Source organism: Culex quinquefasciatus, chromosome 3 (genome assembly GCF_015732765.1).
Source record: "Culex quinquefasciatus strain JHB chromosome 3, VPISU_Cqui_1.0_pri_paternal, whole genome shotgun sequence".
In the NCBI taxonomy this organism is placed as follows: Eukaryota; Metazoa; Arthropoda; class Insecta; order Diptera; family Culicidae; genus Culex; species Culex quinquefasciatus.
The window spans coordinates 188,492,479-188,518,995 of NC_051863.1; the positions used below are offsets into that span (position 1 = coordinate 188,492,479).

A 26,517-nucleotide genomic window follows, 5' to 3' on the forward strand; every position below is an offset into this window, starting at 1 on the left:
TTTTGATAAGAGTGTATTTTTGACAACTGGCAGAGTTGCCAAGAAAAACGATTTGTGAAAAAGGTTTTGATGGGACATTTCTTCACGAATAATTGAAAAATAACTCTACTGAAGTAGCTTCATCAAATAGATACACATCCAATCTGCTGCCCACATACTTCCACACACACAAACATGGCAACATTTCAATAAGGGAAATTCCCAGCGCAGCAATTCCGACCCCGTGGCTATTTACCTAATACGATTTCGGAACAACTTACTTGGTCCCGGCCAAACAAGTCAACGAGCCCCCCAAGTTGGAGGTTATGGCACTGATAAATAGAGGGAAAAATATGTTTGCTGATTGGGACACAAATATGTATGTGTGTGCGCAAGTACACGCTCAGACAGGAAGACATAAAACAGCTCCTTTCCCTCCACAGAGTAGCGAAAATGGCATTTCTGTCCTTTTTGGTACCCAATTGCCGGCGGCGACGGCGGGAAAATTGTCCCAGGAGTAGAATGGGTGCAAGGGGTAGTTTACTTCCGTTCCGGAATGTTGTCGTCGTCTGTTGGTCTCGTTTGTCCAGACGGGAAACGACGCTGCTGGAGGGAAGGTCCGAAGTGGGTCAAAGGTTTGTACTTTAAGTGGGGCTTTTGAAATTTGAAGATTTTTACTGGAATTTTAAGAATTTGAACAATTAAGGATCCTTTTCAGCATTCAGTGACATGTCCTCAAGACCAAACAAACAAGAGTTGATTGATTTACAAGTGTCCTAACCAAACCACGATCTGTCTCACTCCTCATCACTAATCTGATTAGGACGGGGAGTAGCTTATCGTATCACACACGTGGCCTGCATTCCAACGAATCGAACGGAAAAACCGCGCCAATTCCCAGCGGACTCCTGTCCGTAGAATGATTTATCAGTCCCGCGCCGGAGCGGAAATCACCAAACCAAAACCGGAGAAGAAAATGGCCCACCTCCCCCCCAAAAAAAGAACCTCCGGGCATTAATCACACTTTATCTCTATTGACCCAGCGGGGGCATGGGAGGTCGTCTTTTGGCACCTTTCCTGGCACGTGCTCGGATTGCAGTGCTGTGAATACTGTCAAAGTGTTGAGGTTATGTTCTAGACTATCGTTGTTTTATTTTCTGCGAAGACATTTTCATCACTGGCTCACAGCATGCTTGGATCACAGTTCTTAAGAAACCTAAAAGGATTCCTCTTTTCATGTGCAAAGATTATCCGGATCCTCTGACCTGCTCCGGACTCCGGAAAGGTGAACTCATTCACGTCTGCCTTGTGAGGACAACGCGAACGAAAAAAGCTCTATTTCAGGACTTTCGCAAAACTAACCTCTACTCGGATAGCAAAAAAAAACGAGAAAATAAAATTGGATGCCCTGTTGGGAATTAGGGTAAACCATGCCGGTGTCATGCTATGCCTGTGGTCCTTCGGAATCCGGATTGCGATGCTAACGAAGGGATTCGCTTGGCCTACTGCTTTTGCCGCTTTTTTGGCTTTTGGCTACAGCTGAAATACATATCTGTCTTTGTTTTGACGGACTTTTTTTTGGAGGGTGGATGATCGGTCTCTCATGAGATTTTGGGAGAACATCTCAGCATTGATTTTAATAATTTATGAATTTATGAATTTATTAATTCATTAATTTAATTATTTATGAATCAATTAATTTATTATCTTATTAATTTATTAATTTATTAATTTATTAATTTATTAATTTATTAATTTATTAATTTATTAATTTTTTAATTTTTTAATTTATTAATTTATTAATTTATTAATTTATAATTTATTAATTTATTAATTTACTAATTTATCAATTTATAATTTATTAATTTATTTATTTATTAATTTATTAATTTATTAATTTATTAATTTATTAATTTATTAATTTATTAACTAATTAATTTATTAATTTATTAATTTATTAATTTATTAATTTATTAATTTATTAATTCATTAATTAATTAATTTATTAATATATTAATTTATTAATTTATTAATTAATAATTTATTAATTTATTAATTAATAATTTATTAATTTATTAATTTATTAATTTATTAATTTATCAATTTATTAATTTATTAATTTATTAATTTATTAATTTATTAATTTATTAATTTATTAATTTATTAATTTATTAATTTATTAATTTATTAATTTATTAATTTATTAATTTATTAATTTATTAATTTATTAATTTATTAATTTATTAATTTATTAATTTATTAATTCATTCATTTATTAATTTGTTAATTTATTAATTTAAACGGATTCCCAAAAACGTTACCACGTGGTTTACGGATGGTCTCTAACTAGTGAACGTTTTAAATATCAAACATTGTGGTATATTAGAATGCTATTGATAAGTCACGACCTTGTAATTAAGGAGAAAATTATACTGAAGTGTTAACAATCTGGCAAAACTTAATACAATACAAATCACACTATTTAGTCGCAGTGCCAAGCTTATCCTTCATCATTTTCTTAATCATCTGTTTATCGCCAAGCTGGAGGAGACAATTTGGCGGCGCAGCCATAAATCTCCATCAGCCTCTATCACGATGGCTGTTATTGATGGTTCCCATACTGATGGTGAAGTCATGCTCTGTGTCAGCATTTCGGATGGACCCCGTTCGAAAGTTTCTACCCTTTGTAACAACACATTTTGTCAAGCTTTAAGGAAAATTTAACCCTTGATGGATAAAGTCAGCAATTTCTTCTTTTACAAATAAATATTGGACTTTAAATATTAGAAAAAAAAACATAATTTATATTGAAATTTCTAAAATGTTTAGATTACATATTTAAAAAGAAAACGTTAATCACATGTCCGTAACCTTATTTGATGAGTGATACATTATGTAGCTCTATGATCTATGGCATCGAGGTGAAAAGAAGCTTTCTTTTTGCCACATTTTTCATATTTGAGCAAGACAACAAAACGCCCCAAAGCGTACATTATTTATTTGAAAGGATTCTCAGCTGCTGTGATACTAAATCAAGCTCAAGCAAAATAAAATGTAATAAAAAATGAACTTGTGTTCTCCCGCCCCGAAAAACGAAACTATTGGCACTACGCCCCCCGGGGCATGGCCTTCCTCTAACGTGGGATTTCTGCTCCAGCGCCTCTGACGAGACAGGAGAAACCGGGACCGACGTTTTACTTCACCATCCGATAGAAGCTCAGTGGATAAGGCGGGAATCGAACCCGCGTCTCATAGCATCATCGGGATCGGCAGCCGAAGCCGCTACCCCTGCGCCACGAGACCCGCGTTCTCCCGCCCCCCGGAAGCCAAATAACGACGGCTTTGATGTGCTTATTTCGTCAGGAAATCGGAAATGTCAATGTGTGGGTGTGAAGGAAGCTGGGAGGGGGTGGCTTATGGCAGCATTGTAAATTTTCACATAAGAGCATTATTGAAATAATCGTGTCACATTATGTGGTACGATGATGGTGGTGGCAGCTGCTGACAATATATTATGATTTATCTCTCTTTGATGAGAACGAAACCATATGGGATTCTGCCCACAGGAGGTCCTCCGAAGTTTGCTGTGGCTTTTGAAAAGGCTATCATCAAGGGAGCACAATATTTATTTCGATTTGTTTTATTTTTTGTTTTTGATCACTCATTCGTCCCATTCTTGTGCAGCAATTGTTTGAAAAATTAAATCAAAAATGTCATAAGCTGCCACCTCCCAACTACTCGTTTTGCCCTCCTTCACCCGAAAACCTGTAGAGCATCTGCCAAATAGGATTTTAATATTCATACCAATTTGAACATCCAATTTACCGTTGTCACACCCAAACGTTCCTCGGGAAAAGGGTTCCGGGGTTATTTCCAAGCTCACCGCAAACTGTCACCGCCAGCCTCTCTCTGTATGTGTAAATTTAGTTAAATTTGGCTAAAAGAGACAATTAACAACGCTGTGGGAACATCCAGAGGAGGTCTGACCTTTTCCATTGGAACACGAAAAGGCGACAATTAAAGGGTGTTAATTTGTGACCTTTTTTCCCACCGGGAGAGGATTTTCGGGGGGTGTGACATCGTGACAAAAACACATGCCCAGGGGAGGCTTTGGCGACTGACTTTTGGGATGCTTTGGGATGCCGAGGGTTGTCGACGGACAACATTTGTGTTTGGTAGAAGATTTGTTTAATTAAAAGTTAAATCATTTCCACCGGATTGAATGATTTGATATTGAAGAATATTTTGAAAGTTACATTTCGAACCATTTAGGTTAAAAATCAGCCAAAAAAGTTCATTTCATTTTTTTGGAACTTTGTTTTATCGAATCACGAATAAAAATTTCTTTTTCGATTTTTTGTTAACATCAAATTTGAGTTTTGCTACCCCATTTTAGTCACATTTGAATAATGGTTAGTAACCTTACCATTGGTTACATATTTGCTTACAAAATGCACTTTTTTAATATTTCATCACCTCCATTGTGTCCGACATCAATTTGGAGGCCATGCTAAGGTCGACAATCAAAAATATGAAAAATATTTTTTTGTGATTCCAATTATGGGCAATTCCAGCCCAAAACAGGAATTTTTTAGGTACTTTTTTCTCGACCCTCTCCGATTTCAATGAAACTTTGTAGACATGTTATCCTAGGCATATAAAAGCCATTTTTGTGTATATGGAGCCAGTTACACTCGATCATGACATTTGAGAAGGGCGTAAGTGTTTTAAATATTTTTGTATTTTGTAATTTAAATATTGCTGTATCTCGAAGCCATTGCATCGTATCAAAAAGTGGTCAAAGACAAACTTGTAGGAAATTTGACGGGCTTGCTATCCACTTTAACGAGATTTTTTGATTTTTAAGTTTAAAAGTCAAATTTGAAGGTGAGCCCACGATATTTTTTCGTTCAATTTTTTTTTGAAAATAGCCTAAGATATTACAAAAAGACTCACGAAAAATGCAGGATGGAGCAGCTCACCTAAAAAAATACAAAAATCATTTACTGTAACTGTTTTTTTTTTAAAGTGCTCTAAACGTCAAAATTTTCAAAAACCGAACACGAGAGTCGATTCTCCAGACAATTTTACATAAAAGTCTTCATATTGACCATTGTCCTAAGTCCAATCCTTGTGAAGTTACAGTGGTTTTAAAAATAAAAATGTTGAAAAAATAGGTTTTTTGACGGTTTTTGGCAATTTCTATATGACAGACTTAATTTTTCAGTCTCGAAAATATGTTTAACGGAACGCTCGTCAAATTTCCCATAAGTTTGTCTTTGACCACATTTCAATTGGATGTATGAGCTTACAGATATAAGCTAATTACATTGCTCATGACTGAAAACATAATATTTTTTCAGTGTAGTGTAGTAACCTCTCTGAATAAACTATGGTAATATTCACCAAGGAATGATTTTGTGTCATTTTTATATTATATTACATCAGGAACTGGTGGATTTTCATAAGGTTCACATTTTTACGTGTTTTTTTTAGTAAAAATTACAGAAAAAAGAGGTAATTATCAAACAAACATATTTTCAACCTTCCAAAATTCGACTTTTGTTTCTGTGCATGAAAACTTTTTTCGTCATCACTTTGTTCTCACAAGTCTCCATACAATTTTGACAGCTGTAAAAGTATAGTGTAAAATATTCAAAAATCTTGATCTTGAGAACGAATTCTCTGATCAATTTGGTGTCTTCGGCAAAGTTGTAGATATTGGGACGGACTCAGAAAAAAAGTTATGATCTCAAGGTACAGATTTTTGAATAATAATAAAAGCCTTTTCGTATGATAATAATCGCATTTTTGCAAAAAGAGAGCAGAAAATCTTCAATGAAGTCACGGTAATTTTTTTTTAAACATCAAATTGATAATAATCTGAATCATTACCTAAAGTAGAGGCGGGTAAAAAAGAGCGAGCCGCTCAAAGAGCCGGTTCACTAAAAAGAGCGAACGAACCATGGCTCACAAAAAAAGAACCACGGTTCTTTTTTAAACTCCGGTCTTTTGAAAGAATCCTTCCAAGATAGAATGATTTTTTAACTTGTAATAAATATAATTTATCGAATTTTGAACAAATTGCTTCACAAAATTTGTTTTTAGAATTGAAAATGCAATTCTCAATTGAAAAATAATTGCTTATAAAAATTTATCCCAAAATAGCATTGCTGCCAAACACCACTTTTAAGTTTTAAAACTTATTTCCAGTTTCCTAATTTTGAAAATGAGCGGCTCGTCCAAAAGAGCGGCTCTTTTTAGTGAACGAACAACAATGAGCGGCTTCTAAAAAAGAGCGGTTTCGCCCATCTCTAACTAAAAGACAACCCTAGTAACATTTTAGGTTTTAAGTAGGCCATAAAAGCCCATATAGGCCGTATGAAGGTTTGCAGAACCATGATAAAACCTGTAAGTTTAAAAATGTTACTAGGTTAGCACTGTTTCAAGATAGAGATTACAAAATCCTAACCAGAAGTAATTGCGTTCTTTTAACTCAAAATTTTGTTTTCCCAACCAATATTTGCTCACTTGAACACGCACATCAAGAGACACACGTTCAAACTTTTACCCCTCGGAGTCCAACCTGGCGCAAAGCCCGTCCAAGTCAACTCAATCACGCAAGGCTCGAACTCGAACCCCCGTCTTAATATCAGGTGAAGGGTCGCTCATAAGTGACGTGAGAGTTATTCAATGCTTCGCTCGGAAAGCCATTCAGTTGCATGTTTTAAGGACGAACCCCAAACCGAAATCGAGCCAACGGAGCAGTAGCAGGCTTTGCATGTACATAAATTTAGGCGAAACACGAAAAAAGCGCCCATAGAGGTAGCTGTCAAGGATATCACCACCAGCCAGCTATAGCACGCCTACTACGTCGCACGGCACTAAATGGCGCTCATCAATTTGTGGGCTGTCTCATTTGTCGGCGGTGCGAGGCGCTTGACACGTACTTTTGGCTGGAGTTTGTTGATGTTCGAACGAACGATAAGCGCTTCCACCCGTACACCCGGGTTCTGGGCGTGTTTATAGTTTGGTGAACTCGTTTTGGAACCAGGTTGCCAAAATGCCAAACATCTTTTCAGGTTTGCCAGACTATAAACTTGTTGACTATCCTACCGGGGCCCGCGCAAATTCTGGGGACGGAAGGCCAATTTGTACTTTGCCATGTCGCTCGATGCGGCAACATGAGTTTCAGAATTAGCAACCCGTGACGGATCGGCTAATCCGTCATTTCGTGATGGCGTGTGATGATTGCCCCGTAACTGACGACGACCCAGTTACCCGGGCAACGTGCGTGACACTGCAGTTCTTCAGTTATCGATCGGGGGCTCACACACTTGTTGACTCTTCGGGCGAGTGTCTCCAAGGACCCGTATCAAGGCCTGCTGCCACTGCTTTGGACAGTCCAATCGGCCACTTCTAATGCCATTATCCCAACTGCTTCATCTGACACTTTATCAAGCCATTTGAGAAGGGTTTCGGAGCATCGTTTATGGACTTCCCCTTGCCCCCGTTTACAGTTCATTCCATCCAAAGGATTAAGTAGAGACCAAGCAAGTCATTGTGCCCGCTGGTTTTCCACATCGGAAAGAGGGAATTTCAAAATAGGAGCACAAGGACATCACAGCCGGCCATGGAAAGTGGATCCATTTCCATTTCCGGTGCACGCCAGTCAGTAGCACGTGCACCGTGCTGGTGTTTGCATGTCCTGTGGCCATTTCCCACAATCAGTGCTCGCGGCTAGAAAGGGTTGCGGGACCGGGATCGAGGGGCTCTACAAATTGAATTGAGGCCGATTCATGGCACGGTTCAGTTGAAACTTTAAAGGCTGGCTGTACCCGCGAAGGCAGGTTATTTACCTTGGGTTGCTGGGATGAGCAACAGTAAATCTATTTTGATTTGCGGATTTTAACGAATTCTTCATAGAATTAATTGCTGTCTCACCTCATCAAAGCAACCACCTCATCTCAACGTCTTCAGCACGTATGTTAGTGTGCAAATATGCAAATTCCTTTCGACTTATCTCAAGGATCGCCCTCGTTCACCAAGGCTCCGACACGTGGAAGTGATGGCTCCATAAATATACATATAAAATGGATATCAACTTCTTCTTCTCCTCCTCCTTCAACCAGCTTCAGTACTAAAAGATGAGTTTACCCTCTCCCTATATCTTAGAATAGGTGCCAAAGGCGACGGCATTAGCCAAGGTATTAACCTTAATCCTTCGCCAGCCAAGATGTTTGTCTTGTCACGCCTCACCGATGGCCGCAAGTAATGGTGATTAGTCAGCTATAAAGGAATAATTATCTCATCACACCTGTCCTTAACCGGTCATGTCTGGGCCATTAGGGATGAGTTCAGCAGATTAGAGGTTTTGAAAATTGACAACACTCAATCCTGGCAACACTGGCCAACGTGTCACACAAGATAAGATTTAAGATCTCCCCCTCGCAGCGTTTTTTCTCACAATATTTAAATATCCCCGCTTTCCTCCCATAAACGCTACGTCATTTGTGAATGGCGCCTTTCTAAAATTTCTAAACGCACGTTCAAAATAACTCAATTTTTTGTTCAACCCGAACCTACTCACAAATGTGTAAATTGGGCATAATTCAGATTTGAGTAAACTCCGCTCTGGTAAAATTTCGCACAGATTTCATTTAATTCTGTATAAAATTCACTCAAATCTGACAGATGCTTCATTTCCTCCATTCTGAGTAGGATCATTTAACAAAAACTGAGTTATCCGATATTTTGAATAAAACTTCTTTTCGTGCTAAATAGTTTTGACAGCTGAAATGACGATGTTGATGATAAATGTTGTTATTTGCTAGCAGTACACTCAACCCCCGGTGGGGGGGTTCGTTTGACACTTTTATAGTTTGTACCCCGTTGGTTGGTCAAAGTCAAACAAAAAAGTGACGAACTGTCACTTTTTACACGGCGCTCACGCACACTATCAAAACAAACTTTTGGTAGTGTGTGTGAGCTCCGTTTAAAAGGGGTGTCAAACAATCGGGGTTATCGTGTATCATAACTAGGCTTAGAGATTTTTCACGCTTGAAAATTGCAAATTTCACGGGGACCTCAATATCAAAACACCAAATTTCACGCAAATTTCGCGGAACGTGAAAAATGTTAGAATAATTCTGAAAATCTTATGTTTAAATCACATCAGTAAACTAAAAAAAAACTTCACTTAATTTGAACGTGACACAAAAACAAAGTTCTCCTAATTTTCAAAAAAGTTTCCACCTGGTTTATGGATGAGCACTTTATATTTTTTGAAAAAAAGTGTATTTTTTTAAATATTAGACTAGTAAAGATAAAAAGTTTTCGCTGATTTGCATTTTATTAAATTTCATATCAAAGCAAGATTAAACAATCTTGTTCAGCCAAAATGAGTAAAATTATTACAATTTTCTGCGACAGTTAGCCCATTTAAAATATTTTTTAAAGTTTTCATCTCACTTATCAAAAACTTAACTTCGAAATTTTTTAATTCAAAATGAGAACAGAAAACAAAAAAATACAGTATTTTTTTTTATCTTTCACGGGAATTATCCACCCAAATAATCAAATATTGTTAAAATTAAACAGGACTCAGAAAAAAATCTGAAATGTGTTTAAAAGGTAATTTGAAAAATAAAAATTTACTCTTCATTTTATTTTGAATAAAACACAGCTGGATTATTTGAATTTCTATTGAAACAAAACCCACAAAACCTTTCAAATAAAATAGCAAAAAAAAATTTAGTTAACTGAACAATTCTTCAAATAGTTTATATCAAGCTTTTTAATTGAAAAATAATAAAATTTACTTAAATAGTCTATATGGATCAAATATTTTTTATTTTGTTATTTAGAAAAAAATATAAAAATATATATATATTAATAATTAAACTGCTTAACTATGCAGTAATTATTTAGATTATTTTCATTCCTTTTTGAGTTTGATAAATTATTTTGAGAAATATCGTTACAGTTTAACACAAACATACAATTTCACGAAATTTCGCGGAAAAAAGCAAAATTTCACGGATTTCACGCTGTCCGCGAAATCGTGAAATTTCACTAACCCTAATCATAACCAATTTGTTTGGCAACTTCAGCAAACGTCATACCAGCATAAATTGCTGCGAATCTTATCCGGATCTCCGGAAAAGATTCGGCAGCACTTTTGGACGGATTGACGTTTGCGAGAAGAATCGAATAATAAAAATAAATCTCTTCAGCGCCAGCCTTAGAGTGAACGACTAAACTGACGTTTACACTATTATTTGAAACGCAAGCAAATCGTTTTTGCGCGATTGAGAATTTCATAATCGATTCGCAGTAGCGTGATTGCGATTTGATGCGAAATTTAATTGAATCTCGCGCGCGACAAAAGCTGTGACCAAAATCCGTCCACCAGGAACGACAATTTGGTTGTCGAAATTGCTTCTGGCAGATCAAACGGTGGCGAAATGTCGTTCCGATTGAGTGAAAGGGCGTGTGTTTTCCGTCCCTTTTCCCGAATTTCCATACAATGTTACATCCGGTTTCCGCAGAATTTTCCCAGTCGACGAGTTCCGGGCAACGTGACGCTTCAAATACCCATTTGCTGTCAATTTCAGATTAGACCCAAAATCATCAAAAGAACTTTATTCACCCAACTCAAAATACACGCTGAAATAAAAGGGGAGGTTCAACCCGGAAGGTAATCGAAAAAGTTCAAAATAAACACGTGTGTGTCGGTCGGCTGCAAGCTCCAGAACCCGTTTATTAATATCCTCACACACATAAATTTCTTCCGGTTCATCGACTTCCGGGCCCGCTGAGCCGTACCGTAATCGATTCGAAGGCACCGCCTCTGGTCGGTTAATTTTCCACATGGTTCAGCAGACAATAGTGTGACGGTGGCGGCAGGTTCAAACATGCAAATTTGTTGTTTATTGAACATAACCACAAATTCGCTGTGAAAATGACTGTTTGTTGCACGTTTGTTCAATCTGGCAACACTGGTCAATTGATATTAATGCACGTTAAATTTCATTTTTAGACAATTTCCAAATCAAATCGATTTAGATGCAATCAAACAAGGAAACAATGTCAATTTGAGCTGTCAAAAGGTTGGCAACCCTGAACGCCTGATTTATTTTAGGATTTATTGATTCCCAAGCAAACACAAAAGCCTCGTCCCGGGGGAAAAAACACGAAAGGAGACAAGGGAGTTTCCGCGGAACGTTGGCTGGAAATTAATGTCTTTTTGAAGAGGACTCGGAAGAGGTCGGTTTCTGCGAACACTTCGCCGTCCGTTTAGGATTCAGGAAGTGAGACACCCCCGGATTCTAGGGAAAACCGTTCATGGGAACCGGGGCGTAAAATATCATTTCACCATTCTGATGTCCGTGGCGTGGGACAATAAATAGACCGACATCAATAAGGCGAACACGGTGCCAGAACAAAGGCCAGTGCTGCCAGCGCTGTCTGATGAGCGTGATCGAAGGATACCTGTCATCGGCTGACGATCGGCGTCGTCGGATGATGAAGTGGGACCCTCTCAGACGTCACTCGATGGACGGAACCCGGGATGGGGGACCGGATAAGGGGGAAAGGTGGAAAAGACACGCGCGATGTCGTGCAGAAAAAAAGCACTTTTGCATGAATAATTAATGAGCCCACCGGGATTCAATCAGGGATAGCGATTTGGAAAATTTGAATATTAATCGATGGATGTTCGTTTACTTTTGGAGCTCGGTTTTGGATGATCCCTTTGGAGACGCGCTCCCGTGGAAAATGGAATTAGTAATGTAAATTTCGCGGAGCATTTTGAATGAATTTTCTTTAAACTTTAAATAATTAATTATTTTAGGATTTTTGGCAACACTGTTGCATAACTGTCATTCCCTCCTTTCAAATCACGTAGTCCTCGTCAAAACCGAATCTACTTTGAAATGAGTAAATAAGATTTGGGTGAATTTTACTCAGTTTTCGATGCACTGTGAGTGATATTCCCTTAAATTTGCAGTTCTCTGATTTACCCATTATTGAATGCAAAGCGTTTTGGATTGTTTTTAAAACAGTAACATAGTTAAACTTTTCGACACCCCAGTAAACGTCAAATGAGTATAGATCTCTTCCAGAAAAGATCCGTGAGCAATTTTGTATGGTTTGACGTTTGCCGAGGGAGTCGTCAGTCAATAGTCCTAGCATGACAAAGATACACGCTAAAAAGAAACATTTCATTTCCAATCAGATCCCTCTTTTGAAGCGAATAAAAATTAACACGGACAAATTACCCACTGCAAACATGGCCCGACAAACCACCCACGTAAAATTGCGTTCCGTCAGGGGGCAATCACAGTTTCGCGTGGGCGGACCAAATCACACCTCCATTCGCACAAATAGATTATTACCGTGAAACACTTTGGCGCTTATTCACCCGATTTTCCCCGGCGCTAATGCTGGCACTTGCCAAAGTATTTTATTGAAATCACAACCCACTTGTGGAAGGAAGAGAGAGAGAGAGAGAGAGAAGAGAGTCAACAGCGCCCGAAAACGCAATATCATTTGGGTAAAATTTGAGTTCAGGTTGGCCAAGATTGGTTTTCGGTGGAAATAATATTGCACACGTGGGGCCGCAAATCGTGTTCTGGGTCCGGATAAACTTCGGTACAGCGCCCGGAGGAACCGCTTTTCTGAGCACGTACCTTATCAATATCGATAAAAGTTTGCTTAGGATGAACGGGAGATTAGGCAAAGTTTATTGAAAAAGCAATGATTTGATGAATCGTTGACACGGAGAAGACAAAAATCACGTTAAAAAACTGAAACTGAACTGAAACTGAACTGAAACTGAACTGAAACTGAACTGAAACTGAACTGAAACTGAACTGAAACTGAAACTGAACTGAAACTGACCTGAAACTGATTGATTGAATTCAAATGAATTAAGTGGAACTCTGAATTGAGTACTTTTTCCCTGTCATTTCAATTGGGTTAATGTTTGCACGCTTATGTGAGTTTGAACAAATTAAAATTATCGGTTACTCCGAAGCAAAATCTACCAGGAAACGATCTGGATCGCAAAATTTCTGTTTATTTTCAGTCGAATACCTGCTTTCAATCATACACTCGGACTAGTTTATGCATTCCTACTATTTATAACAAGTTTTTGCTCGCACCAATTTCCACGATTTGCAAAGTGCACCAAAACAAGGTTGAGGTCGTCATCGGAGCAAATTTGGAGCACATTCTTCGATCGCAGCCAAACAATGAGCGCATTTTCAGATTTCCGGGAAAAAATGTTGCAAGAAATCCTCTCCAAATATAGTTTTAAAATGTAGCTCAGGCAAGTTAATTTTAAACCTCGTTCCCGGAATAACATTTCAAACATGTTAGCAGTCATTTTGCACTTTGCCCTGAAGAAGAGCAGCGAAAACAACGAGGCAAAAGCTTTTAGAAGGCAAGTGTCGGGAAAAAGGAAAATATTTACACTTTTCGCAAAGTTTTCCTGACACAGTTTACAGCTCGCTCCTCGTTCTTTGGCATGCTGCCCCGGGGGGGAAGGTTTTCCGGGTAGTTTGTACAACACTAGTTGTACTACACTGAAGGAATGTGTAAAACTCTCTATCGACATCACTGAAGTCAATCTGCTGCTCGACGTGAAGGCAAGTTTGATCAGAGTGGCCGTTAAACGGATTGTGGGTTAAATGTAACGGGAGAAATTCTGAAAGTTTGCACGCTGAAGGAATGTTACTCAAAGTTGAAAAAAAACTTTTCTTCTGACGAACAGGCCATGAAACAACAACTCAATGAAAGCCTTCTTCATCATTGGGTATTATTTCAGGATTTACTGCTCCCTGTGGCCCAAAGGCAATTATTCCGTTTTAATACACTCACTCCAGTTGAGTGGCTGCCAACGTATGTTTGTCGTGGGGCCAAAGTCAAGCCAGCGAGCTTTTTATTTCTCACCCGAGTGCAGAGACGTTTCCGGTCCAGACTCTGGGCCTTTCCGGAGGCGAAGGACACATAAAACTGTCCATTTCTTGGCACGCTCGTTACAGAATCAACTCTTAAGAGCTGCATCTAAACTCAGTAACGAAATTCAACTACACGGTGGGCTCAATTTAATCAATTTTAGGTTAGAAACTGCGTAGAAATTTTCAGTTTTTTTTTATTTCGGAAAAAATAATCTCAAAGGTTTCTATTAAGGCTTAAGACTGGAAGTAATTAGTAATTACTAAAATTCTTGACTGGTAATTTGGAATTTCATAAATATTCGAGTTAATGCATTTTTATGTGTTAAGGTTTTTGTTCAGACATTTTAGTGTCTTCAAAACTACGGGAATCACTGATACGGCTGTTTAATTCATCCCCTTTAGTACTGTTCACAAAATAAAATAAAACAAAGTTTGACTTTTTTTACAATCATATTATTGGAAAATTGACTTTTTTGGGATAAGAAGACAACAACTTCCTTGACTGCTGTGCACCCTAAACCATAGATTATATACACTCAAACCCCGATGGTTTGACACCAACTGTTGTCAAACGAACGGGGTCACGTTTTAGTTTGACACCCCTTTTACACGGCGTTCACACACACTACCAAACGTTTGTTTTGATAGTGAGCGTGAGCACCCTGTAAAATGTGACAGTTCGTCACTTTTTAGTTTGACGTTGACCAACCAACGGGGTACAAACTAAAAAAGTGTCAAACGAAAAAGTGACCAACCACCGGGGGTTAAGTGCAGTTAGCTTTTATACAGTTTTCAGTTTTACCACAGACTAACTACTAGCCATTTGAAAGTTGAGCACACCGCGCATTCTCCGCAACCAGACCCTGAGTTCGAACTTCCGATTGCATGCAATTGCATCCGGAGGAAAGTGTCCCCCCACTTTTCAGGGTCCGGAAATGGTGACACCGGGCAAAGGGTACAGTCCAGACCAATGTGGCCATAGAAAATTGACCATCCGCAATGAAAAGGCAGAAAATTGGATGCGCGCCTTTACTCCCGACGGCAATAAACTTTAAGTATAGAATAACAGCCACATTTTTATTTATTTTTTTTGCTGAATAAAAAGTCTTGAAATTGTCTAGTTTCGAAGCATACACAAGAAGCGACAACTTGGCAATCAAACGTTTGTAATTGGGAAAGTTTTTCGTTATGTTGTTCCGGGAAGAGGAATCTTGCGGGAGAGCGAAAATATAATTGGGGATGAAAGTGCTTGGGGAAGTTTTGTCGCGCAAGTTGCAATGTGATAGCGAAAGTTTGCCTTTATGTACATTGTTTGGTGTTGGAATAATTATTCTGGATTTATGTTGCATATCAGTGGTTACTTAAGATTCGTTTTCGTTTTTGTAACATGATATTCTTACATTTTTAATTTTTTTTATAAAGACATAACAAGACATTTCTGGTTTTTTAATTCAATTAAGTTTTAAGCCATCGCAGGAGCGGCCGTGGCTGACTGGTTATGGCATATCTACAATCACTTAGCTTAGAAAATTTCACTTAGCTTAGGAATTTGTATCAATGGAAATGAATCTGAGTTTCTACAATGGAAAAGTAATCAAATTAGAAACTGACGTTTGGTTTGGAAAATTTCAAAATCTACGGTAAGTTGACGTTTCCATATCAAAGGTAAACAAACAACTGCATAGCAACGTATATCAGCCCAGCAAGTTTTCTAAGTTGATTGTGGATGACGAACGTAAGTTGCAGACTTTCCTAAGTAACTACTTTACTTAGATGTTCTAAGCTAAGTGATTGTAGATAGGCCATTACGATATTCGCTTTGTAAGCAAATGGTTCTGGGTTCGAATACCATCTGCTCCCAACGAGAAAGTTAAGTACACAGAATTCGAAATGATGAATATGAACGAAAAATCAAAGTCGCTCGTGGCGGGGTTCGATCTCCCGTCCTTTGGGTTGGTAAGCAAAAATGCTAACCACTAGGCCATGACGACTTGTTGAGCGTGGTCTGGAATTAGGAATACTGTTACAGAGAGCGAGTTGTGGCGCTATAACCACGGCAAATAGTGTCCAGGGCATTCGTGGAAATACAATGTCCCATCCCAGAGGGTTCCGGAGTACCAAACCTTCTTAGCATGGTGCTCCCAACGAATACAACCAAATCACGGAGCGTATGGTGGTGTGTCCACACGCTTCTTCCTCCTCTGTCGATTCAGAATTGTGTTGTTTTTAGAACACTCAGTGCTCAAACTCAATCCAATTACGAATCATCTCTGCGATACGGCTTTACGCAGTAGGCCTGGCCGCTTTAACGCTTGTGATGTTTCAATGCATTCGGATGCAATGGTGCACTGCAAGTGTTAATAAATGACAAGAAGAGTGCTAGGCGTCATCTAACCTGAGGCACTCTCCAGAATCCCTTCGAAAGATTGGCTGCGCTAGGGTCTGATTAGATTAGATTAGATTATATTAAGCTTTAGGCCATCGCAAATTTTGATTTTTGTTTTTTTCCAAAATTTCCTAAAAACTCTGAGAGGAAAACACAATTATTGACTTAAATTTAAATTTTGTTTGAAAAGACTTGTAAAATCGATTGTAAACCACTGAAAATTCGAAAACTTATTTATGAGTTTTTGAACAAAAATCAACTGTTCATTGCTTTTTCAAACAAATTTTGAATTTTGGAAACACAGATCAGTGAAAGTAAAAGGAAAAAATACTCTTATACAAGTTTAAATAAAAAAAACTTACCTGAACTGCCTATGATGGAGAAAACCAATAAACTAGATTGCAGCAAAAATATGTTGTTTTTCTCAGAAACTAAAAAAAAACTATTTTAGGCTCTCCTTCAAAATTGACCCCAAAAATCAGGGGACAAAAAAATATTTTTTTCAAAAAATTTCAATAATTCAATGAAAATTTAAGTGCAATCAGTTGCACACAGTTTAAGAATTTTTAAGTTGAAATCAATTTAAAATGCCTTCTCCTGCGTTTCATCAATCATTTTTAAAATGTTTGGGTCAACTTAAAAATCTCTTGAATTTTTGAAAATTTTCGATGTTTATTATCGCAAATAGTTTTTTTTTGCAAAAATGTTTGTTTTCGGCAAATTTTCCATTTTTTGACAACTAATGATTGCAAAACAACTGATCTAGTGTAAAATGCATTTTAAAACACCCTTTTTCCATGCAAATGTTGAAACTATGGCTTGTTATTTCAATATTTATATTTTTTTATTCATAACTATTCAATAACTAAATCCAAATTGGAATTCATCCCACCCACTGGACTCATCGCTCCCACTAAACGCACCACCCACCAACGCGCGCAAACCACCCGCCACGTTGCGCAAAAAGCGCGCGCGCACTCGCTCGCGCATCGCAGCTTGCCATGACTGTTCACGCCGTCTCCTAGCAACCACGCGGTCATCGGGTCGCGCTTGGCCACGACCGGGCAGCAGGCTCGCGGTTGCTATGACCACCAGAGTCAACAACGGCCACAGCCAGTTGGAGCGTCGTTCGAGTGAAGCACGCGGGTTTCAAATTTTTTTCCTCAAGTGTGAAGTGTATTTTTTGTGTGTCCCCTCGCAGTCCTCGGAACCAGGTTCTTCCGTAGAAGAAGCGAAAAGTATTTAGTTGTTTCAACCGACAGTGCGTGACAAAAAGTGTAAAATTGCGTGAAATTGTGCCGTGTTTGAGCAACAGCAGTAGAAGTGTGAATTTTTCTTTTGTACGCCAACTTTTGACGATTTCGAGAAGCAAACTTCCGAACACCATGGCGTCTTCCAGCAGTTCGACGAACGTGGCCAAAGCGGTCCACCCGCATTCGACGTTTCAGCGGAGTCCGTTCACTAAGGTGGGTTCCGTTGTACTTTTACTCCAGTGAGAAGATTCAAGACGGATTTCGTTCCAGGCCAAATCTCAGTCCTCCCGATTGAACGTGGCCGCGGCACCGTTTGTGTCTTCGACGCTTGGCCAGAAGGCCACCGGCGGGATGCGCAGCGGCAAGAGCATGCCCGAGATCGGTTACATCGGCGAACTGCCGGTCAACAGCCGCATCTGGAGCAGCATCTCGAGCCATCCGTTGGAGCAGAAGGTCGCCGTCCGGAGCACCACTCCGAGCGAGCTGTTCCAGTACTACCAACAGCAGCAGCAGCACCACCACCAACTCCAGCAACAGCAGCAGCTGATTCCGTCAATTCCGCGTCACCTGACTTGCGACTCGCTTGCGGTGACGCCGGTCCAGCAGTTCGGTCCGGTGGCCATGCCCAACGGGATCATCCAGCTGCGGCTGCGGGACGGCGTCGTCATCGAGATGACCATCGACAAGTCGCTGAAGCTGATCAACAGCCAGGAGCACGTGACCATCGCGCTGTCCCACAACGGGACGCTGTCGGCGCTGAAGCACCCGAACGGAATCGTGTTCCAGAACGGGCCCAAGGTGGACATTGTTGCGTACGATGGCCGCCGGAACAATTCGTACATGTGAGTGGAATGGTGTTTTGTGTACTCGATAAAATCTATATTTTATATTAAGACTTGAAACTGCAGATTTATCAAAAAAAACTAGTAAACTAGAAACTTTAAGACTTTCAGAATCTTAAAATTTAAGAATTTAAGGATTTTTTTCAAAATTTCAAAAATTTCAAGAAATAAAAAAATATATAATTCTTAAAATATAATTAAAAAAATCTAAATAAATTCAAATAATTCAAAAATAAGAATTTAAAAATTTATTAATTAAAAAAATTACAAATTTAAAAAATAATATTTTTTACAAATTAAAAAAAAAATAAAAAAAATTATTTTTTTTTTAAAATTTAAGATTTTTTCAAAAAAATTAAGAATTGTAAGGATTTTAAGAATTTTAATTTTTTTTTAATTTTAAAAATTTTAAGAATTTTAAGAATTTTAAGAATTTTAAGAATTTTAAGAATTTTAAGAATTTTAAGAATTTTAAGAATTTTAAGAATTTTAAGAATTTTATTAATTTTAAGAATTTTAAGATTTTAAGAATTTTAAGAATTTTAAGAATTTTAAGAATTTTAAGAATTTTAAGAATTTTAAGAATTTTAAGAATTTTAAGAATTTTAAGAATTTTAAAAATTTTAAGAATTTTAAGAATTTTAAGAATTTGAAGAATTTGATGAATTTGAAGAATTTGAAGAATTTGAAGAATTTTAAGAATTTTATAAATTTTAAGAATTTTAAGAATTTTAAGAATTTCAAAAATTTTAAGAATTTTAAGAATTTTAAGAATTTTAAGAATTTTAAGAATTTTAAGAATTTTAAGAATTTTAAGAATTTTAAGAATTTTAAGAATTTTAAGAATTTTAAGAATTTTAAGAATTTTAAGAATTTTAAGAATTTTAAGAATTTTAAGAATTTTAAGAATTTTAAGAATTTTAAGAATTTTAAGAATTTTAAGAATTTTAAGAATTTTAAGAATTTTAAGAATTTTAAGAATTTTAAGAATTTTAAGAATTTTAAGAATTTTAAGAATTTTAAGAATTTTAAGAATTTTAAGAATTTTAAGAATTTTAAGAATTTTAAGAATTTTAAGAATTTTAAGAATTTTAAGAATTTTAAGAATTTTAAGAATTTTAAGAATTTTAAGAATTTTAAGAATTTTAAGAATTTTAAGAATTTTAAGAATTTTAAGAATTTTAAGAATTTTAAGAATTTTAAGAATTTTAAGAATTTTAAGAATTTTAAGAATTTTAAGAATTTTAAGAATTTTAAGAATTTTAAGAATTTTAAGAATTTTAAGAATTTTAAGAATTTTAAGAATTTTAAATTTTTTTAAAAATTTTAAGAATTTTAAAAATTCTAAAAAATTAAAATTTTTAATAATTTTAAGAATTTTAAGAATTTTTTAGAATTTTTAAAATTATAAATTTTTTTTATAATTTTAAGATTTTTAAGAATTTTAAGAATTTTTAGAATTTTTAAAATTTTAAGAATTTTAAGAATTTTAAGAATGATGAGAATTTTTAGAATTTTTAAAATTTTTGGATTTTTCAGAATTTTTAGAATTTCAAGATTAAAAACAATTAAGAAGCATACGATTGTTAAGAATTTTTCAATGTTTTTTTTTTTAAATTTCTAGAATTTTAAGAATTTCCTTTTTTACATTTTAAGCATTTGTCCTAATTTTAGAAAAAAAAAACTTGAAAATCTAATGCAATCTTCTTGTTTTCAACTACAGTCGTTACGCAAAAATGTGGCAAAAGGGAATCAGCCTGACGAGCGAGGGCTGCGCCCTGATTTACCTGGTCGACGCGGCCGGAACGCGCACCACCTCGGACATGATTAACATCGACCTGAACACGGACTACATCAGTCCGGTGTTTTTCAAGTGAGTGAACCTGGTTTCCAACAGAGTACAGGACTTGGCAATTGAAGACTCTTTTTTTTTGCAGTGGAGCCCGCGTCGGTGCCCAGTTCTGCGCAGAGGCGGAGACAATTGCCCAGGGTGCAAACTTTTGGCTCAACGATGACGGCACGGAGCAGTTCCAGCTGAACGGGTACCGCATCCAGCAGACCGTGGACGGACTGGTGAAGGTGGCCCGCATGAACAACCGTTGCAACATCCGGACGAGCCCGACGAACGGTTCGGCCACCATTACGACGCCCAACATCCACTGCACCGCCTCGATGGGTCAAACTTCGCATCTGTTTGTGCGGTAAGGATCTCTCTCTCTTGCAATTTGGCACACATCCGGACGTTAATTTGATTTCCATCTGTCTGTCGTGTTTGATTGCAGCCGCGAGGAACGTCGAATGCACTTTGACGGCACATCAATCGTGGTCCGCAATGCGGGCCATTCCGCCGGCTTCGACGAGTGGAACCGGCTGCGGGTGTACTAGCTGGTGTGTGGACTTGGACTTGAACCACTTTTCCCCCGCTCAACAGTACATATATTTTCAAATTAATGAAGAAGGGCACACGGCCGGAAGATTGCATGTCTTCCCGGTCGTCCCCTATCGTGTCCACACTCTCTCTCTCCGGAAGAGTCTCTATGTCAGTGCCTTTTCCCGTATTTATCTATCTGTGTACGTCGGTATATTCTCTCTTTCATTCCCCTCCTCGCAACAAAACCACTGCTCGGTCACCGGAAGCATCAAAATGCTCAACAAGAAGAAGAAGAACAAGAAGCAAACTGGTGCACACAATTTATCTTACTTCCTTCCACCGAAGCTTGTGTACCCCGCCGCCATCTGATGGCTACTTCCCGGAAACAACCCCGCGAAGACATGCTCGTCTTCACCAGACCAGACCAGACTACACCATCCGGGGCCACAGCACAAACTCCGCACACGTTGAATGTTGCTGTGCGCCGGTTCTGTCGCTGCCATGGAGCGGAAAAGATGCAAATTGTATTAAATTAAACCTAAATTTACATACGTCGTAAATATAGAGAATAACAAGAGATGTGTGTGTGTTTCTCCCTCCTCATACTGTCACAATTGTGGGATCCTCAGTGCATTGGCTAACCGACATCGGAGACTTACATAAATGATGGTTTACATTATTTGCTCGTTTAGCATTAACCAACCGAGTTGTACTTGTTCGAGTTCGATTCCCATCTCAGCTGGTCAACTACCAAGCGGCTCCACCGTTATGCAAATTTGCAAATGGAAATCTTCTTATCTACAATCCGTAAGCCTTCACACATTCAAATTGCCTCAGCAAATCACGGTGATGGATGCTGTTCTGCCCAAAAAAGATCTCATACGAAAAATGATGCTGTTCGCTTTTGCTCAACCAAATCAATTCCCTACGCTGCCGGAAGACGCAATGTGCATATGTCTAAGTTTATTTAACTCTCCTCCAGTGACTGACTGACTGACTGACTGACTGAATAATGTTTTGATTCTTACGGAGGGATTCATAGTGCGACGACGACGACGCCAGAAAGCAATATCCGATTTTATCTATACCTGTTCCGAAATGGAACTGGAGTGGCTTTTCGGAAGTTGCGACATGACGTGATGATACGTGGTATGAGCTTTTCCTTGAATTTTATCCGGTGAGATTTGGTTCGATTGATGCGATGTTGTTGGCATTGCAAATCGATTTCCGTTTGTAACCACATTTTTAACATGAATTTTGAGATTGCTTACAAAATGAATGATAAAAACGAGCAATTGTTGTTTCCAAATTCTAAGGTAAGTTTTGACTAAGCCGTTTTTTTGAAAAGTAGTATTTGATTTTGAAAAAAAAAAACAATTATCACCAAAAAAATATTATTTACAATGTTTACAATTTTAAAACATGAACTTTTCCAATCTTTTCGAAAACAATATTTTCCATTTTTTTAATCAAGACCAACAATTCAAAAGGGCGTAATATTGAAAGTTTAACCCTTTTGAAATGTTAGTCCTGATTTGAAAATTTTGAAAATATTGTTTTCAAAAAGATCGGAAAATTTCACGAATGTTTCATATTTTAACATTGTAAATCGGACCATTAGTTGCTGAGATATCGACATTAGAAAATGGTGGGTTGTTTGGGTGAGACTTAGAAAAAAAAATTTTCCTGTTCTCAACCTTTGCATGGCAATATATCAGCAACTAAGGGTTGTATCAACAAAGTTCAAAAAAGCAAAATTTAGAGAACGCTATTCAAAAATTTTTTTTTTTCATAAGTGGGCAAACATGTGCTTACTGCACATAAAAAATGAAAAACTTTTCAAAAAAGTTACCTAAAAATGGCTTTAACTAGAAAACGGTGCACTTTATCAAAATTTCACTGAAGTACTTTTTGATTGCAAATTTTATTTTACATCGAAAAATTTTTGCGGCCGATATTTTGATTTTTTGAAAAAAAAAAACAGTATTGATTAAAAAATTCATAACTCGGTCAAAGATTTTTTTAATTTAATAAAAAAAAATAAAAATATTGTTTTTTTGCAAATCAACTTTTAGTGACAAAAAGTTCAATAAAAAAATCACCAACTGTGTATCATTTTTTTCAGTGTAGTCCCTATCTATACTTACAACTTTGCCGAAGACACCAAATCAATCAAAAAATTCCTTCAAAAGATACAGATTTTTGAATTTTCATACATCATTTTTGTATGGACAGCTGCCAATTTTTTATGGAAAATTATATGAACAAACTAATGATGCAAAATGGCTTCTTTGGGCAAACCGAAGGCACCACAAAAATTGCAGCTGGATTAAAAAATACAAATATTAAAATTATGAAAAAGACCGATTTCGTAGATAATTGTTCTATTATCTTTCCATCTACGCTCCTAAAAAATAACACATATCACTGCTAACATTTCTCACGTAAAGCCTATGAGCTGTTTGAAAACTTAGCGCAGATATGGTGAATTCAGTGTACTCATTGAGGTTTTCAATTAGATATTTTACAAAATTAAATTTTCCACAAAATTTAAATCCATATCAATCTCAAACAATACTAAACAAAATTTGAAACAAACATTGCACAGTGGGCGAAATGGAACCCAAAAACGGACTTAATTGAACGCGGCTGATTCCCTGGTATGAAAAATAGTGTTTTTTTTTTTGTAAAAAAATCCGGGGAATCGATTGGTGATGGCTTCATCCACCGCACGAAACGGCAAAGGGTCCATTTTGCCCAAATACCCCATTTTTTAACATTTTTTTTTTGAAAATCGGTCTGTATTTAGAGCGGAGGCTTAATGCGACATTCAAAATACACTTAACTTATGTGAAAATGTCCCAGGAATCCAGTAAAAATAACCACTTGCTCCGCAAAAATCATCTATGAGCAATTCTCTACGAAATCGGTCTTTTTTCTTCAATTTTAATTTTTGTATTTTTTAATCCGACTGAAACTTTGTTGGTGCCTTCGGTATGCCCAAAGAAGCCATTTTGCATCATTAGTTTGTCCATATAATTTTCCATACAAATTTGGCAGCTGTCCATACAAAAATGATGTATAAAAATTCAAAAATCTGTATCTTTTGAAGGAATTTTTTGATCGATTTGGTGTCTTCTGCAAAGTTGTAGGTATGGATACGGACTACACTGAAAAAAAATAATACACGGTAAAAAAAATTTGGTGATTTTTTTATTTAACTTTTATCACTAAAACTTGATTTACAAAAACACTATTTTTATTTTTTTATTTTTGATATGTTTTAGGGGACATAAAATGCCAACTTTTCAGAAATTTCCAGGTTGTGCAAAAAATCATTGACCGAGTTATGAATTTTTTAATCAATACTGATTTTTTCAAAAAATCGAAATTTTGGTCGTAAAAATTTTTCAACTTCATTTTTCGATGTAAAATCAAATTTGCAATAAAAAAGTACTTTAGTGAAATTTTGATAAAGTGCACCGTTTTCAAGTTATAGCCATATTTAAGTGACTTTTTTGAAAATAGTCGCAGTTTTTCATTTTTTAAAATTAGTGCACATGTTTGCCTAGTTTTGAAAAAAATATTTTTGAAAAGCTGAGAAAATTCTCTATATTTTGCTTATTCGGACTTTGTTGATACGACCTTTACTTGCTGAGATATTGCAATGCAAAGGTTTAAAAACAGGAAAATTGATGTTTTCTAAGTTTCACCCAAACAACCCACCATTTTTTATCGTCAATATCTCAGCAACTAATGGTCCGATTTTCAATGTTAATATATGAAACATTTGTGAAATTTTCCGATCTTTTCGAAAAAAATCAAAAATTTTCAAAATTTTCAAATCAAGACTAACATTTTAAAAGGGCGTAATATTGAATGTTTGGCCTTTTTGAAATGTTAGTCTTGTTTTGAAAATTTTGAAAATATTTTTTTCGAAAAGATCGGAAAATTTCACAAATGTTTCATATATTAACATTGAAAATCGGACCATTAGTTGCTGAGATATTGACGATAAAAAATGGTGGGTTGTTTGGGTGAAACTTAGAAAACATCAATTTTCCTGTTTTTAAACCTTTGCATTGCAATATCTCAGCAAGTAAAGGTCGTATCAACAAAGTCCGAATAAGCAAAATATAGAGAATTTTCTCAGCTTTTCAAAAATATTTTTCAAAACTGGGCAAACATGTGCACTAATTTTAAAAATGAAAACTGCGACTATTTTCAAAAAGTCACTTAAATATGGCTATAACTTGAAAACGGTGCACTTTATCAAAATTTCACTAAAGTACTTTTTATTGCAAATTTGATTTTACATCGAAAAATGAAGTTGAAAAATTTTACGACCAAAATTTCGATTTTTGAAAAATCAGTATTGATTAAAAATTCATAACTCGGTCAATGATTTTTGCACAACCTGAAATTTCTGAAAAGTTGGCATTTTATGTCCCCTAAAACATATCAAAAATAAAAAAATTAAAAATAGTGTTTTTGTAAATCAAGTTTTAGTGATAAAAGTTAAATAAAAAAATCACCAAATTTTTTTTACCGTGTATTATTTTTTTTCAGTGTAGTCCGTATCCATACCTACAACTTTGCAGAAGACACCAAATCGATCAAAAAATTCCTTCAAAAGATACAGATTTTTGAATTTTTATACATCATTTTTGTATGGACAGCTGCCAAATTTGTATGGAAAATTATATGGACAAACTAATGATGCAAAATGGCTTCTTTGGGCATACCGAAGGCACCAAAAAAGTTTCAGTCGGATTAAAAAATACAAAAAAAATCGAATGACCGAAATCCTAGAGAACTGCTCCTATGGTCCATTTAACCTCAATTTTGCTATAAAAGCATTTTAGGCCGTTTTCAAATGTTAGGTCAGATTTTAAAAATCTGAAAATATTTTTATCGTAAAGATCAGACAATTTTACATAAGAATGACGATTTGCACTTGATTGTTTGACACATTTATGTTGATATAGAAATTAATCTAAATAAAAAGATTGAAGAATCAGTTTTGGGCCCATTTTCTCAAACGCAGAATAAACTGCCTTTTACATAATTTTTATTTTGATCAACATAAATGTGTTAAACTATCAAGTGCAAATCGTCATTATTATGTAAAATTGTCTGATCTTTACGATAAAAATATTTTCAGATTTTTAAAATCTGACCTAACATTTGAAAATGGCCTAAAATACTTGTATAGCGAAATTGGGGTTAAATGGACCATAGATGATTTTTGCGGAGCAAGTGGTTATTTTTACTGGATTCCTGGGACATTTTCAAATAAGTTAAGTGCATTTTGGATGGCCGCATAAAGCTTCCGCTCTAAATACAGACCGATTTTCAAGAAAAAATGTAAAAAAATGGGGAATTGGGGCAAAATGGACCCTTTGCCGTTTTGTGCGGTGGATGAAACCATCACCAATCGATTCCCTGGATTTTTTACAAAAGAAACACTATTTTTCATACCAGGGAATCAGCCGCGTTCAATTAAGTCCGATTTTGGGTTCCATTTCGCCCACTGTGAATTGTCAGAACATGATCTCTTTCAAGCACAATATTTTTACTGCCGTTCTATGTATAATTATCCCATATAATTTTTCGACGATTTTAGCGTTTGAACATTTTTAAGTTTGCCGGGACCTTTTGCCATCCCACCACCCCCAACTTTTGACTCTTTTCTTTAGCAAGATAGGCCCATTTTCTGGTG

At 36.5% G+C, this 26,517-nt stretch overlaps 2 protein-coding genes across 7 annotated transcripts in view; one reads left to right on the top strand and one right to left on the bottom strand.

The window, feature by feature from the left end:
* Positions 1 to 26,517, bottom strand: part of LOC6052660 (mucin-5AC) — a 211,263-nt gene that overhangs the window by 126,911 nt on the left and 57,835 nt on the right. The window lies entirely within an intron of this gene.
* On the top strand, positions 17,715 to 20,847 carry LOC6046855. The gene is made up of 5 exons (XM_001863939.2): positions 17,715 to 17,795; positions 17,853 to 18,424; positions 20,148 to 20,297; positions 20,362 to 20,625; positions 20,707 to 20,847. Exons 1-5 carry the CDS (start codon positions 17,715 to 17,717, stop codon positions 20,807 to 20,809), a joined length of 1,170 nt encoding a protein of 389 aa, XP_001863974.2. The 3' UTR covers positions 20,810 to 20,847.